Source organism: Arvicola amphibius, chromosome 7 (assembly GCF_903992535.2).
Source record: "Arvicola amphibius chromosome 7, mArvAmp1.2, whole genome shotgun sequence".
NCBI lineage: Eukaryota > Metazoa > Chordata > Mammalia > Rodentia > Cricetidae > Arvicola > Arvicola amphibius.
Window position 1 is genome coordinate 36,462,835 of NC_052053.1, and position 14,579 is coordinate 36,477,413.

Sequence of the window (14,579 nt, forward strand, 5' to 3'; positions counted from 1 at the left end):
CTAGCAAATATGACCGTATAAAAATTCATGTAGCTAAGGTGTCTGTCTGTCTCTCAAATTTCACATAATCACAAGGAATTAAAAAACCAGTTAAGGTATAATAATAATTTTAGCCATTATTTTTTCAACTTGCTACAATCTATCCTAAGATAACTAATTGTTCAAAGTAAACATTCCGCTCAGACCACAAAAGGAATCCATTATACAAACATATAATTCACAGTCATTTTTAGTGGGTTGTAAACAGTTTGGAATGAGTATAAAATGGGACAAAAATCAAAGTGAGCATTTTGAAATGAAAAAGTGTTTGCTACAAAAGGTCAGTCCCTTTGCTTGGCAAACTATGTAGAAAAGCCTGGGAAAATGCTGATCACACAAGCAATGAGGGGATTTTGAAGCCAACAGCCTCCTTGTTTCTTTAAACAGACATCGGAACCTATAACTGGATCCTGTCAAACAAACGACAGCAAAAAAATATAACAGCTGCCACGAAGTCAAGTTGAGAGATAAAGCTTTGGAGGCTGAGGACCTTCTCAGAACTGGACTAAAGGGCTTTCTTCAAATCTTTAAGCAATGTTATGGATCCCAGGGTATCTTCTGGGCACTAAGTCAAGTATGTAACTTGTGTTTCATTCCTGTCATAGCTTTATGTATTTGAGAGAAGGAAACACACACACACAGACACACACACACACACAGACACACACACACACACACACACACACACACACAGAGAAAGGGCAAATTCCTTGTTGGTCAGCAATTACTGAAGCATTCTGAAAGCTATCTTGTATCTCAAATCATTAAGGGTGGAAAACATGGGAACACACACACATCTCCCACACTCTCACCCCCCCCATACACACACTCACGCACAGTAGGGCTGGTGAGATGCTCATAGGGTAAGTGTAAGCCGCCAAACCAGACCATTTGAGTTTCATCCTTGGGAACCACGTGATGGAAAAAGAGAACCAACTCCTACAAGTTGTCTTCTCATTTCTACACTCGTGTGTGGTGTGTACACTCAGGAACACACAGACACAAACACATAGATTGAATAAAAAATAAAACTTGTGGCAAAAGCATACAATGTAACGTAATTATTTTAAGTACATATTTCAGTAGTGTCACGTATATTCAGATTGCTGAGTTACAGATCTCTTGGTACCCTCGGAACGTGCTATGTTTATGGGGCCCAGCAGCAGAACTGGCAATCTTAGGGGATAATGAGCTATCACAGCGTATTATGGATACTGAATGCCAACAGCATTTATGTTAATTTTAAAATTCAATTGTATTTCCTTACATTAAAAAATGTACTTGATATACAAAACATATTTAGGGTATAATTATGTTCATTAATTTAGTAAATTCTATCTCTCTATAAAAGAAGTCTCTGGCAAGGTCTCTGTTTAACTTTTCATGTAAAACATGTCTTTCCATGTATCACATATGGCTGACTTATTCTACTTATGACCACACAATGGGCCAAGATAGAAGCTTTGTGAATAAAACCAAATTAAACTCTCCTGATCCTATGTGGAGGGCAAAGCAAACAAGCATGTGTTTATGGTTTAGGTTTTGATCAATTTACTTTAAAGACACACATCTTTGTTTGCGTTTCAGATTTTGTAATCGTTTTCCTATGTTCTTTACCTGCGCTTTCCTCTCAAAGCCCTTATCTCAGCGTGTGCTTTATCTTTAGTGTCTATTTCTTCTACGAGTTTAGTTCATAACGTGAAGAACAATGCACATCGAGTGACTGCTTCCTCATTCAACATCCAAGGTGTCTTTCAGGAAGAAATTCAAGTTGAGACATTCATTGCTCAATTTGAGTAACCCACAGAGAGTTTTCAACCATGAGAGTAAGGCAGAGAGAAGGAGCTGCAAGTGTAAAATCAATGTCATTCTTTGTACAAAAGGATACTTAGGGCTGCGCAAACAGAAAAAAAAAAGGCAGAAGTGACTGTAGTCTAAAAAGCTTGGGAGGACAATATGGCCTAGTGGTCAAGAGTATAGTGAATCAAATTGAGACAAGGTAATGTGCCAGGTAAGTCATTTGCCAGTTGGTTTACAGGCTTACGTAGCCATTTTTCTACATTATATACAAAAGATGCCAAAAATTTAATGTAACTAATGCCACTTTACTGAAGGTGAACAAAGAATATGCTTCTGCTAGTCACTGGACAGACCTTCCTGGGAGACCCCAGAAACCAAGCATGGTTCTGTCAGACTCAAGCAGTCAGCAACCTGAGAGGATGACTGAATCAAATGCTGAGTTTGTCTGCCCTACCATGCTTCATTTTATAATAAATATATCATAAGCATTTAAAAAATACTGCTTGAGTTTTATAGGTGCCTTGAAAAAAAAAGAAAACAATTAGAGAGGGAAAATGAGGAAGGAGCCAAATCCTTTCTATTAGAGCCAGTGTGCCCATAGTATGAACCCAGAGGCCATTTCCCCAAGACTGGGAGAGCGAACGCAGCTTGCATTAAATGGGCCTTTCCTAGAGTGGACCCATAAGCATTTCCCATGACTGCACAGTTGAGTTTCTTGGCTGGAGGAGCATCTGGCCATTAGAAGGAGCACTCCAGATATGCTGAGTCCCAGCCATGCCGAGAGACTTGGCACCTTCCCTTGCTACTTTCTAGTACCAACCCTGCATCAAATGTCATCAGAAGCCTGCATAAATATTGGACTTAGATTCACATAAATTATTTCTGTCCTGAGGTGCAATATGCCAAAATTTAGTAAAAACAACACTTTGAGTAAACAGCACTGGTGTGTAATTGTAAGAATATTAATCCAACGAAACGATCATGGAAAAATATAATAGAAAGTACGCACTTGTAAATTTTGCAATGATGTGAGACGTTTGTCTGTGTCTTTGAGTATTTATTGAACATTTCCATGGAGTTCCTTTAAGCTTACACTGCCAAAGTGCTTTGAATTTTTCAGTTGCTTTGCAGAATTACAAAATGTCTTTGCGTTTCATTAGGATGCTCGGGAATTATTTTAATAATCATATGTGTGATTAGCAGCTGTTTAGCGCTGGATCTACAAATTCATTTTGAGAGTAAACATTGGGACAATAAAATATAATGCTGTCATGATTGCTCCTGTCAGCAGAAACACCATCTTACTTTATTAAAAATCACCATGAAAATGCCACGCATAGATACAATCCCTATTTATAGACAGTTTCTATTCTGTGATAGTATGGTATCTGTACCCTGCAAGGCTACATCAGGCAGGGTTTTTCATTTTGCCTTAGGTAGACACACAAATCGAGAGATATGAGCTATTATTTCCTCGTGCATACATCTTACTATGTATGACTTTCCCCCATGGCCTATTTGAATTTTGTTTTTGATATAACATAATAATGTTCATACCATTGGTCCTCAGTATTTAAAGGTGAATGAAGATTTCTTGGAAAAGATGATAATTTAACTATTGGAAATAATGGCAACCTTCTCGGCTGCCCATTTTGGCTTTAAGTATTTTTAAAATCATGTGTATTCGTCAGATAGGCACCTATAAATGGAATGAAATCGCAACAGGCACTAAAACCACATTTCGCTCTTAATTCCAATCAGCTTCATTCTGCGCAGGCACTTCTCGGTGCTTATTCTACAGTAACTGTTTCCTGTTCTCTCCTCTCTCAACTCTTCTCCCTGAAGTGCCAATGTGCCTTTCCCCACAGCCACGGGTCTTTATCTGTGTCCCTACCCAACCCTTCCCCTCTTGTTATTCTCTCATTCCCTACTGATAGGGGAATAATAGGATCCCAAGGCTGTCCTTACAGTATAATTAAAGTATGAATTTCTAGGAGCTAGAAATTGCATGCCGTTTTTATTATGCTTCTATAATAAAGCCAGGTAACACCGAGAGAATTAAAATGGCCTTTTTTTCTGAGCAGAGGATTTGAAGATCTTTTTCCCTTTGGTTGTATTGTTTTAGGAGAATAGGTGTTGAAAATGGAAATAGGGTCAGCCATTGCTTTTCTCTGCAAACACCTCTATGTTTCGCATGATATATATTCCCCTAGATCCTGGAAATATGTTGTAAACTTGTAACAGATGGTGATGAAGCTTCACATTTTTATTTAATACATTTTTTTTTTTTAAGATTCTGCATTTACAGTGTGTGTCTTCCAGGAAAAATGACCTTGAATGAATGAAGTCATAGTTCGAAGGAAAAACACTCCACAGATAAACTAGCATAGAAATGATGAGTCAATTGGGGTTTGTTTTCTTCCCTTCCGTGAGATGAAATAATTTCAGATGAAAAACAGAATGTTGAAACAGAGGAGTCAAAGGTCATCTTAACACTGGAGGTGTATCTACTAATTGTTCCAGGAAACCCAGTTAGCTGTAATCTGCACTGAGCAGAACCATGTGGAAGACAGCGCATCAGTATCTGTGAGTGGAAACGCTGTTTACTTCACTTGGGTAATGCTGGGGGCTTACCAAAATGGTTCTGGCACGTCTACCAGCATGAATGTCAGAGGGTTCTAACACCGAGAGTGCTGATATTTCATGAATGTTTTATCACTGGCTTAGAAACAAGAAGTTTGCAATTGATTCAACAGTATGTCAGACAGACAAAATATTAAAAAAAAAGAACATTAGTGAGAATTGCTAATGTCCCTATTGTAAAAACAAACCGAAGTTAATAAGAAACTTGATCCTCTTAGCCGATTAACAAAAGTCAAGTTTTAATTGCGTGGCTTCCCAGAGAAATCAAGTGGCACCGTGAACTCGAGCTGTAGCTGCTCAGAGGATGCAGCAAGGCTGCAGATTTAGCTACCCACCTCGTTTTTCAACAGCTTCAATGCATTGCTTTACAAACCATGGAACTGTGGAATGTTCCCGTTCACACACTGTGTGCAGATGAGAGCCAAAAGTTTGATCTGCAAACGAAACAAAGATGAGTTTCATTAAAATCCCAGCCTGCGTTGTTCTTTAATTTGATTCTGCTTCCATAGCCAACACTGCGCTCTTCATCTCGCATAGGAATTGATTTCTGCTTCAATTTCAAAGTGTCTACGGCAGACGTATTAAAGACTGCACGTCCCTTTATGCAACAGAACCCTGATCTCAATGTAAGAAAACTAGCATGGTCATGGATTAGGCGTGGAGGAAGAGTGTCTAAGTGTGTTTGAAATCCTGCATGTTTTGCAAGTTTGTCAGCAGTTATCAAAAATATAGTTTGGTCATTATATTTAAGGAATTCATCCTGCAGAGTTATTTGAGGAGGAAGGTAGAAGCAGGGAAAGCACTGCAAAGCCAACCTCTTAGTGTTTCTTTCTCCTGTCTTGAATGCTCACCCTCTTGGTCAGATTTAAGTATCACCTTTGCGACAAGCCTCTGCTCAGAGCTTCCCTAAGCCAGAGTGGCCTCTCCATTGAAATAGACTTCCTGGACAGCAATTCCTCGGGTTGTTCAACAGATGCTGTAGACAACAGGGCTTGTTCTCAAAATGGCTCGGCAACATCAAGTTAAACCACGTTAAACAGAGTTTAAGGTAAGCATTAAAAGTGCTTTGATTTGTGAGAGCCCCAATATATGTGAGTTTCTATAAAAGGGTGGAAGGGATAATATTCCTTGTACTTGTTTTGTTAATATCCCTTTGTTTCAGAGGGCATCTGACTAAAGAAAGCTGCTATAAGCGAGGGTGAGACCCCAGCCCTTCCCTCTCATTTAGAATAAGACAGATGCTTCGTCCAACAGCATTTCTGCATTTGTGATTAATGGAACTGTGAGTTGGACTTCAACTTGGTGCTGGTGGTTCATTTATTGAAAGCACCATTCTCCAGCCAGGGGTACTATTGAGAGGCGATTGGATCAGAGTCTACCTGATCCGATCAACAGATACATAATTGGATGGAGTCACTGGAAGGTTGTGGCAACTAGACACTGGTTGGAGGAAGTAAGTCACGAGGGCATGCTTTTGGAAGGTATATCTCTTCCCTGGTTTCTGCCTGTTACAATTTTTTTCCTCTTTACTCTCATGCAGTGAGCAATCGGTTTTGTGATATGTGGCCTCACTGCTATGCCACACATTTCCCTTGCCACAATGCATTGTCAGCCCAAAGCAATGGATCATTTTGACTCTACACTGGACCCAGAAGCTAAAAGAACCTTTTCCTTCCATAACTGACTTTCTCAGGTACTTTGTTCCAACAGCAAGAAAGTGACTAATACAGAACCATCTCTCTATTTCCAGAGCCCGAGTGTCTGAATCATCCGTTATTTTGTAGTTGCCAGGGCTTAGTACAGCAGTAGACACTCATAGACTGTATTTTAAAAATAATCATAAAATATGCACCATGTACCAAGTGTGCACGGACTTGAGGGGCATTAAGTCCATCCTGAGTATTGTGTAACTATCGCATTACTCACTTCAAGACCTCATTTCCGTAGCAACGATATGTAATACTCACACCCAGACTAGTATGTGGAGAGTCCAAGGGTGTCCCATTTTGATCAGAATGAGGCCTGGTCCCCCTGTGACTTCTCATGCTATCCCTGATTTGTCCTCTGCGAACTGTTTTCCTTTTAGCTTTCTCAATCTCCATGGAGACTACTCTTGTTTCCTGAGTGTCTGTTTCTAATCCCTTACGAATACTTTGTCCCTGGGGTTGTGGTCTCATTATCCCCTCTGGGTGGAACTCCATTGCTCCAGTCTTTGATCAAATGCTATCTTTTCGCTGTAGTCTTTTCCAGCCACCTCTCAAAGACTGAGCCACTCAACTCCATTTTCTATATCAATATCTCTTCTTTATTTGGGCATGGGGCTTACCTCCCCTTGAGATGTTAGACCCATGTTGATTGTATAGTTTATTTAAGCTAAGAATTGCAACTCAGAAGGGTCAGGGTAAAACATTTACTATGGATCTTCTCTTAGACGCAGGCAATGTAGTTTGGCACATAATGGAAATTTATTAAGCATATTTTGAATTGTCAGTGGGGATTTTTGCAGAAAAATTTAAATACACAGGAATGTGGAAACACGATATAATTGTACATAACAGAATCCTAAGTGCCAAAGTATTTTGATGATGAAGACACTGAGATTTCAGGGAAGCTGGATTTTCATGTTACTTAGGAAAATGTATTTATATGTGCTGGTAACGACAACATAGAGGGTATCAAGTAAGGCTAATGCACTATTAATAACACACCCTGATGTGGAAATATGTGTGTTTATACAAGAGACAGGAAGAAGATAAACTCAAAACCCAGAGAGTATAAAAATGGCAAACAATTGTATATGCTTTGAACACTTGATGAAGTAGCAGAGATTTGTTCCAAACGGTGAGCATCCCTATAATAAAGAGTGGCATGAATATTACCTAAGAAAAATTGTCTGGGGCTTCAGATTAAACATTTTGAGTTGGATAGAGTTCACAGTCAGGAAACATTACTACAGCATGTAAACCTGTTAGTAGACTTCATTATTTAAGTCTGTTGCCCAAATCTTGATTGACTCTTCTCTCTGCACAGCAATGAAGCAGGCACTTGAAGTTGTAAAACGATACTAGGATTTTTCTAATATTGCAGGGTTGATACAGCAGGTGCCATAAAAGGTGTTTAGCAGGAAGAATAACGCCCTTCAGATATATACCGGTGTATGTCTTCCATGTCTTCAGGAGACAGAGAAAGAGAGAGAGACAGAACTATTTTAAATGGAAGTCATTCAAGGAAAGTAGATGCAGTCATAAAGTGAGTGCTAAATTTTCAGAAGGACTTTGTTTTCTTTTTACGTGCATATAAGAGAAAGATGGAAACTTATGATATTTTCTCTTTAATCCACTCACTGTCTGGGAAAGACAATCATGAGTGCCTATTCTGCAGCAAAGTAACCTCAGGATCTCCCACATCATTATTAAAATGTTACAACCTCCTCATCCTCTAAATGTATCCTGTGTAAAATACTGACACATGTGGGAAGAACGGGTGATCCTGAATTATCAAGTGTCTGGGGTAGTAAAGGTGTTTTGTGGGAACATACGGGAAAAGGAAAGCCTAGCGTTACTCATGGACAGCTTCCCAGAGAAGAGGCGAATCGTCAGGAATAAGTAGGACTTGAGCAGAAATCACGAGAGGAACACAAGTGCGTTTGGAGAGATGGAGGACAAAAAGTGCCAGCACTTGGGGAAAAGACAGCATGACCAGGGTGCCCTTTTCTGGAAAAAAAACTCATGGTTTATTGAAATCTTGATGAATTAAGCTTAAACAGGAGATTGTATTCGGAAGTGTCTTATATTTTGTCAACTGGGTTCAGTAATTTGACAAATAATAATTATGTCCTATAAGTATTTCCTTTGAAAGTTACTTTCTTGTTCTTAGAATTCACTCAGGATGACTAAATGACTCCACAGGTAATGGCCTTTGCTGCTGCCATCCAACCTGGATAAAAACCATCTGATCCACATGGTGGAAGAAGACAACAGCTCCTGAATATTGTCCTCTGATCGCTACACAATAAAAGTTGCCATGCAGACACCTTTACACGTACATCTTCATGTGCACACAAAATCAACCAATAGAAATAAAACAGAATTCATAAGACACAACCCAAGAATGATCTCAATTAAAATCTATGTCTCTGCATCTCTGGTTGATAGGATGGTCTAGACAAGAAACAGAAAAGCCATTTGGGGTGTGTGCAGAGACTTTGCTTTCTTACCCTATGAAAAGATTGTGAAGAAGGAGGCACTTTCCTTTCCTTGTTTGCACTTGGGACATCACCTTGTGATAGTGCTTGGGTCAAGTGGAGCACTGCTGTCACTATGGGGCAACTGAGAACCATGGCTAACTTGTTTTAAAAGAAAGCAATGGAACTTATTATATGCCAGTGGTAAGACACTTCTCTAGGTTTCTTACATACCATAGTCCTTACCCAATATGGAGTAATATTAGCAGGTTGCTGGGATTTTTGAGTTGAGTGTGTGTCACAACCATAGTTCTGCTTGAAGAAGGTTGTTTGATGGATTATAAAGAGCATGGGGGCACAGAGAAGAGTGGGTGATTAGATCCTAGGGTCTATTAACTATTGTTAAAGAGGCAATGCACAGTCTAGGAAGGATGTTATGAATACCAAGTCAGGATAAGGGTGTAAATTTCTTTTGGTTCATGGTTTTCATGTTTTTGGAGTTAGAGTGTGGATTTGTACCCCCTACCATGTAATTTCCATTGATCAGCGTAAACAGCATTTATTTTTCTTCATATCCTTTGACACTGGGCTTGACCTGCAGTTGGCTTGGAGTGGTGGATGGGAGCAGAAATGTATCCAATCAGTTCCAGATGAAAACCTTAGAGAGCATGGCAGTCTTCTCCCCACCTAGTCACTTCTGTGTTGTTACTCACAGACATCTTCCCTGGCTGGCTACTGTCCCGTCATCCTGGGTTCCATGAGAAACATGCATGGCCAGAGCTGAAGCCAATGTTCAGAAGTCCAAGCAGACTGCGTATTAAAGCAATTCTGCCAAGCCAGGCCTTTTCTAGGTCGCACATACCACACCCCCACTGTAGAACCATTATATTATATGCTGCAAAATTTTGTTTGTTATTTAGCTCTATCTCACTGATTCATCTTCAACTGGAGTTCAAGGGTATGGTAAAATTCGTTTAACCCGAACTGTCAGAGGGAAAGTAAAAGAAGCAGCAGAAAATAAAATTAAAAAAAAAAAAAAACCTGGAGAGAAAAGGATGACAAACAACCACAGCAAAAACCATCTAATTCTCCACAAAAAGGGAAGTTCATGCTTAGTTTGAGTTCAGTGTATGGAGAGGTCTCGAATTAAGTTGTTTGTACCTTAACATTTATATTTGTTAGAGGAGGGGAGACAGAGAGGCGGGAGAAGAATTTGAGGGAACAGGATAGAAGAGATGGAGGAAAGACAGAGATGAGAGCAAGGAAAGAGATATTTTGATTGAGGGAGCCATTATGGGACTAGCATGAAACCTGGCACTGGAGAAATTCCCATGAATCCACAAGGCTGACCCAAGCTAACACCCTAAGGAGTAGAGGAGAGGGTACCTGAACTGGCCTTGCCCTGTAGTTAGACTGATGAATATCTTAACTATCACCATAGAATGTTCATCCAGTAACTGATGGAAACAGAGGCAGAGACCCATATTGAAGCATTGAACTGAGCTCCCAAAGTCCAGTTGAAGAGTGGGAGAATACAAGAGGTCAAGAACATGATGGGGATGCACTGAAACAGTTTACCTGAGCTAATGGGAGCTCACCAACTCCAGCCAGGCAGAAAAGGAATCAGTATAGGTTCAAACTAGTTCTTCTGAATGTGGGTGACAGTTGTATGACTGGGGCAGACCAGATATATTAGAGAGGGCCTTGGACCATCTCCAAAGCAATGTGCCTTACCCTCTCTGTGGAGTGGATGGGAGTTAGGGCGGTGGTGGGAGGTGGAGGGAATGGGAGGAGGGAGGAAGGGAGTGGGAACTGGGATTGGTATGTAAAATGAAAAAAGATAGTTTGTTTTCTTTTTTAAAAAAAGAAAAGAAAAGAAATTTTAAAAAACTATATTTGTTATGCCTTACAAAATATTATGACATTTCTTATTCTGTGTTTTCAATTCTACCCAATTTAATTCAGAAATATCAGTGAACACCTAGCATATGCCGAGTAGTGTATTTTTATTTATTTATTTATTTATTCATTCGTTCATTCAGCAACTATTACATGTCAGATGGAAGGCAGGCTGGGACTGTCTATAGCTTAATGTATATTTCATATAGGACTTTCACAGTGGTTACCACAAAATGTAATTTATGATGTTATAGTGAACATTCATGGTTATTTACTGTGTACTTACCCTTAGCCATGTCTGGTTCATACAGATGTTGTATGACAGTCTGACTAATACATTCTAAGTTGAAAATATCTCATGTTAGGTTTGCCATCCCAGGTGAGCCCTTGTCACATGGACACATGAACAAAACTAAATATACTCAGCCAAATATGTATGTATATATTTATATGTATATTTACTAAAAATATATATGTACATATCTCTATTAATTACTTTTCTGTTGCTGCGATATAACAATAAACAAGGCAATGTATAGAAGAAAGAATTTTATTTGGGCTTAAGTTCCAGAGGATTCAAGTCCCATGATGGCATGGACAGACAGCATAGCAACAAATCACAGACAAGCAGGAAGACAGAGAGGCATAGTGACTGGGGACGGGAAGCTGAGAGCTCACATCTTAAATCTCAAGAATAAAGCACAGACAGCAACTTGACATGGCAAGAATAACTAAGCTCTCAAAGGTTATGTCTGGTGAAACACTTACAACACCAAGGCTCCATCTCTCTAAAAGTCCCCAAACAATGCCACCATCTGGGGACCAAGTATCAAATATATGAGTCAATGGGAGATATTCTCCTTCAAACCACCACAAGTAATAATAACAATTTAAAAGTGATCATAAACTTGGGAGGGATGAGTAGAAAAATGGAAGAATGAGAGTAATGGGGTAGCACTGCTCACACATGAAAATTCAAAATTAAAAAAAATCTATTAAAATTTAAAAAGTATGGGAGATCTTTCCATTTTCTGGTGTATTTCTCAATTTCTTTTTTCAAAGACTTAAATTTCTTGTCATACAGGTCTTTCACTTCTTTGGATAGAGTTACTCCAAGATATTTTATGTTATTTGTGGCTATTGTGGAAGGTAATGGTTTCTGATTTTTTTCTCAGCCCATTTATCATTGGTATAAAGGAGGGCTACTGATTTTTTGAGTTAGTCTTGTATCCTGCTACATTACTGAAGGTATTTATGAGTTGTAGAAGTTCCTTGGTAGAATTTTTGGGGTCACTTATATAAACTATTATATCATCACCAAATAGTGAGAGTTTGACATCTTCTTTTCCAATTTGTATCCCCTTGATCTCCTTTTGTTATCTTATTGTTCTATCTAAAACCTCAGGTACTATATTGAATATATATGGGGAGAGTGGACAACCTTATCTTGTTCCTGATTTTAGTCAGATTGCTTTGAGTTTCTCTCCATTTAGTTTGATGTTGGTTGTTGGCTTGCTGTATATTGCCTTAATTACATTTAGGTATGTTCTTTTTATCCATGCTTTCTCCAAGATCTTTATCATGAAGGGATGTTATGGTTTTCTCAAAGGCTTTTTCAGCATCAAATGAGATGATCATGTAGTCTTTTTTCCAGTTTGTTTATATGGTGAATTACAGTGACAGATTTTCATATGTTGGACCATCCTTGCATCTCTGGGATGAAGTTTACTTAGTCACGGTGAGTGATTTTTCTGAGGTGTTCTTGGATTCTATTTTGCCAGTATTTTATTGAATATTTTTGCATCAATGTTCATGAGTGAGATTGGTCTGTAATTCTCTTTCTCAGTAATGTCTTTGTGTGGTTTGGATTGACTCTTGGGTTGGTAGAATTAACATAGTAAAAATGGCAATCGTACCAAAAGCAATCTACAGATTCAATGCAATGCCCATCAAAATCCCACCAAAATTTTTTACAGACCTCGAAAAAATAATACTCATCTTCATATGGAAAAACAAGGAATACAGAATAGCCAAAACAATCCTATACAATAAAGAAACTTCTGGAGGCATCATGGTCCCTGACTTAAAACTCTACTATAGAGCTACATTCCTGAAAACAGCTTGGTATTGGCATAAAAACATACAGGAGGACAAATGGAACTGAATCGAAGACCTGGATATCAGTACATACACCTATGAACACATGGTTATTGACAAAGAAGCAAAAAAAAATATAAAATGGAAAAAATAAAGTATATTCAACAAATGATGTTGGCATAACTGTATAGCAACATGGAGAAGAATGAAAACAGATCCATATCTATCACCATGCACAAAACTCAAGTCCAAATGGATCAAAGACCTCAACATAAAACCAACCACACTGAACCTCATAGAAAAGAAAGTAGGACATACACTTGAATGTATTTGCACAGGAGACCACTTCCTAAATATAACCCCAGTAGCACAAGTAGTGAGAGCAACAGTTAATAAATGGGACCTCCTAAATCTGAGACACTTCTGTAAAACAAAGGATATGATCAATAAGACAAAATGACAGCCTACAGAATGGGAAAAGATCTTCACCAACCTCACATTGGACAGAGAGTTGATCTTCAAAATATACAAAGAACTTAAGAAATTTGTCATCAAAAGAACAAATTACCCAATTAAAAAAAATGGGATACAGACCTAAACAGAGAACTCTCAACAGGTGACTCTAAATGGTTGGAAGACACTTAAAGAAATGTTCAACATCCTTAGCCATCAGAGAAATGCAAATCAAAACAGCTTTGAGATTCCATCTTGTACCTGTAAAAATGACCAAATCAAAACCACTGATAACAGAATATGCTGGAGAAGATGTGGGCTAAAGGGAATATTTCTCCATTGCTGGTAGGAGTGCAAACTGGTACAGCCACTTTGGAAATCAATATGGCGATTTCTCAGAAAATTAAAAACAACATACCTCAAGACCAACAATACCACTTTCGGGTATATACCCAAAGGATGCTCAATCATACTATAAGGACATGTGCTCACCTATGTTCATAGCAGCATTATTTGTCATAGCCAGAAACTAGAAACAGCCTAAATGCCCCTTGACTGAAGAACGGATAAAGAAGATGTGGTACATTTACACAATAGAGCACTACACAGTGGAAAAAAATAATGATATCTTGAAATTTGCAGACAAATTTATGAATCTAAAAAGCATCATAATGAGTGAGGTAATCCAGACCCAGAAAGACAATTATCATATGTACTCACTCATAAGTAGCTTTTAGACATAAAACAAAGAGAAGCTTGTCTGTAATTTGCAATCCCAGAGAAATAGACAACAAAGAAAACCCTAAGAGAGACATACATGGATCTAATCTACATGGGAGTTAAAAAACGACAAGATTTCCTGAGTAAAATTGGGAGTTGGAGGGATCATGGGAGAGAACAGAAGGGGAGGTGGGAGGAAGGGAGGGGAACAGAGAAAAATATATAGCTCAATAAAAACAATGAAAAAGAAGAAAAAAAGAAACAATAATAAAAAGAAAGAAAGAAAAAATTAAAAAAGAAAATATCTTATGTTAAAGAGTGTGTTTTAGAAACTTCTAAACACCAATGCTTGCCAACACAGTTCTTTGTAGAGTGCCATTTGCTTCTATGCTTATGTGCTGACTGGGCACCATGACTTGAGGTTGTTGCTCAGCATTGCAAGAAAGTGTTGAACTACCCAGACAAGGAACATATCAAAATCCATGTCTTGAGTAGTTTCCACTGACTATAAATTACTTTTACCTGTTGTAAAGCCAAAAATGTACACTGGGCTAGTACAACTTGGGGCCCATTTGTATAGTCTACACAACCTGATCAATCTTCATTGTTCTGATGACGGACACCATTACTGTACTAATTTTACTGCAAAGAAAATGGAATCAAAGATACTGAATTTTTGTTCATGGTCACAAATAATTAGGCTTTGAGCTGCAAGAGATGAAAATGAACCAGAAGTGGCGAGATT

At 38.5% G+C, this 14,579-nt stretch overlaps 1 protein-coding gene across 1 annotated transcript in view; it reads right to left on the reverse strand.

Moving 5' to 3' along the window:
• Arhgap15 (Rho GTPase activating protein 15) overlaps nt 1-14,579 on the reverse strand; it is a 604,020-nt gene that overhangs the window by 212,490 nt on the left and 376,951 nt on the right. The window contains exon 10 of the mRNA XM_038336693.1: nt 4,818-4,916. Coding sequence (XP_038192621.1) covers nt 4,818-4,916 — 99 coding nt within the window. The remainder of the gene's footprint in view (nt 1-4,817; nt 4,917-14,579) is intronic.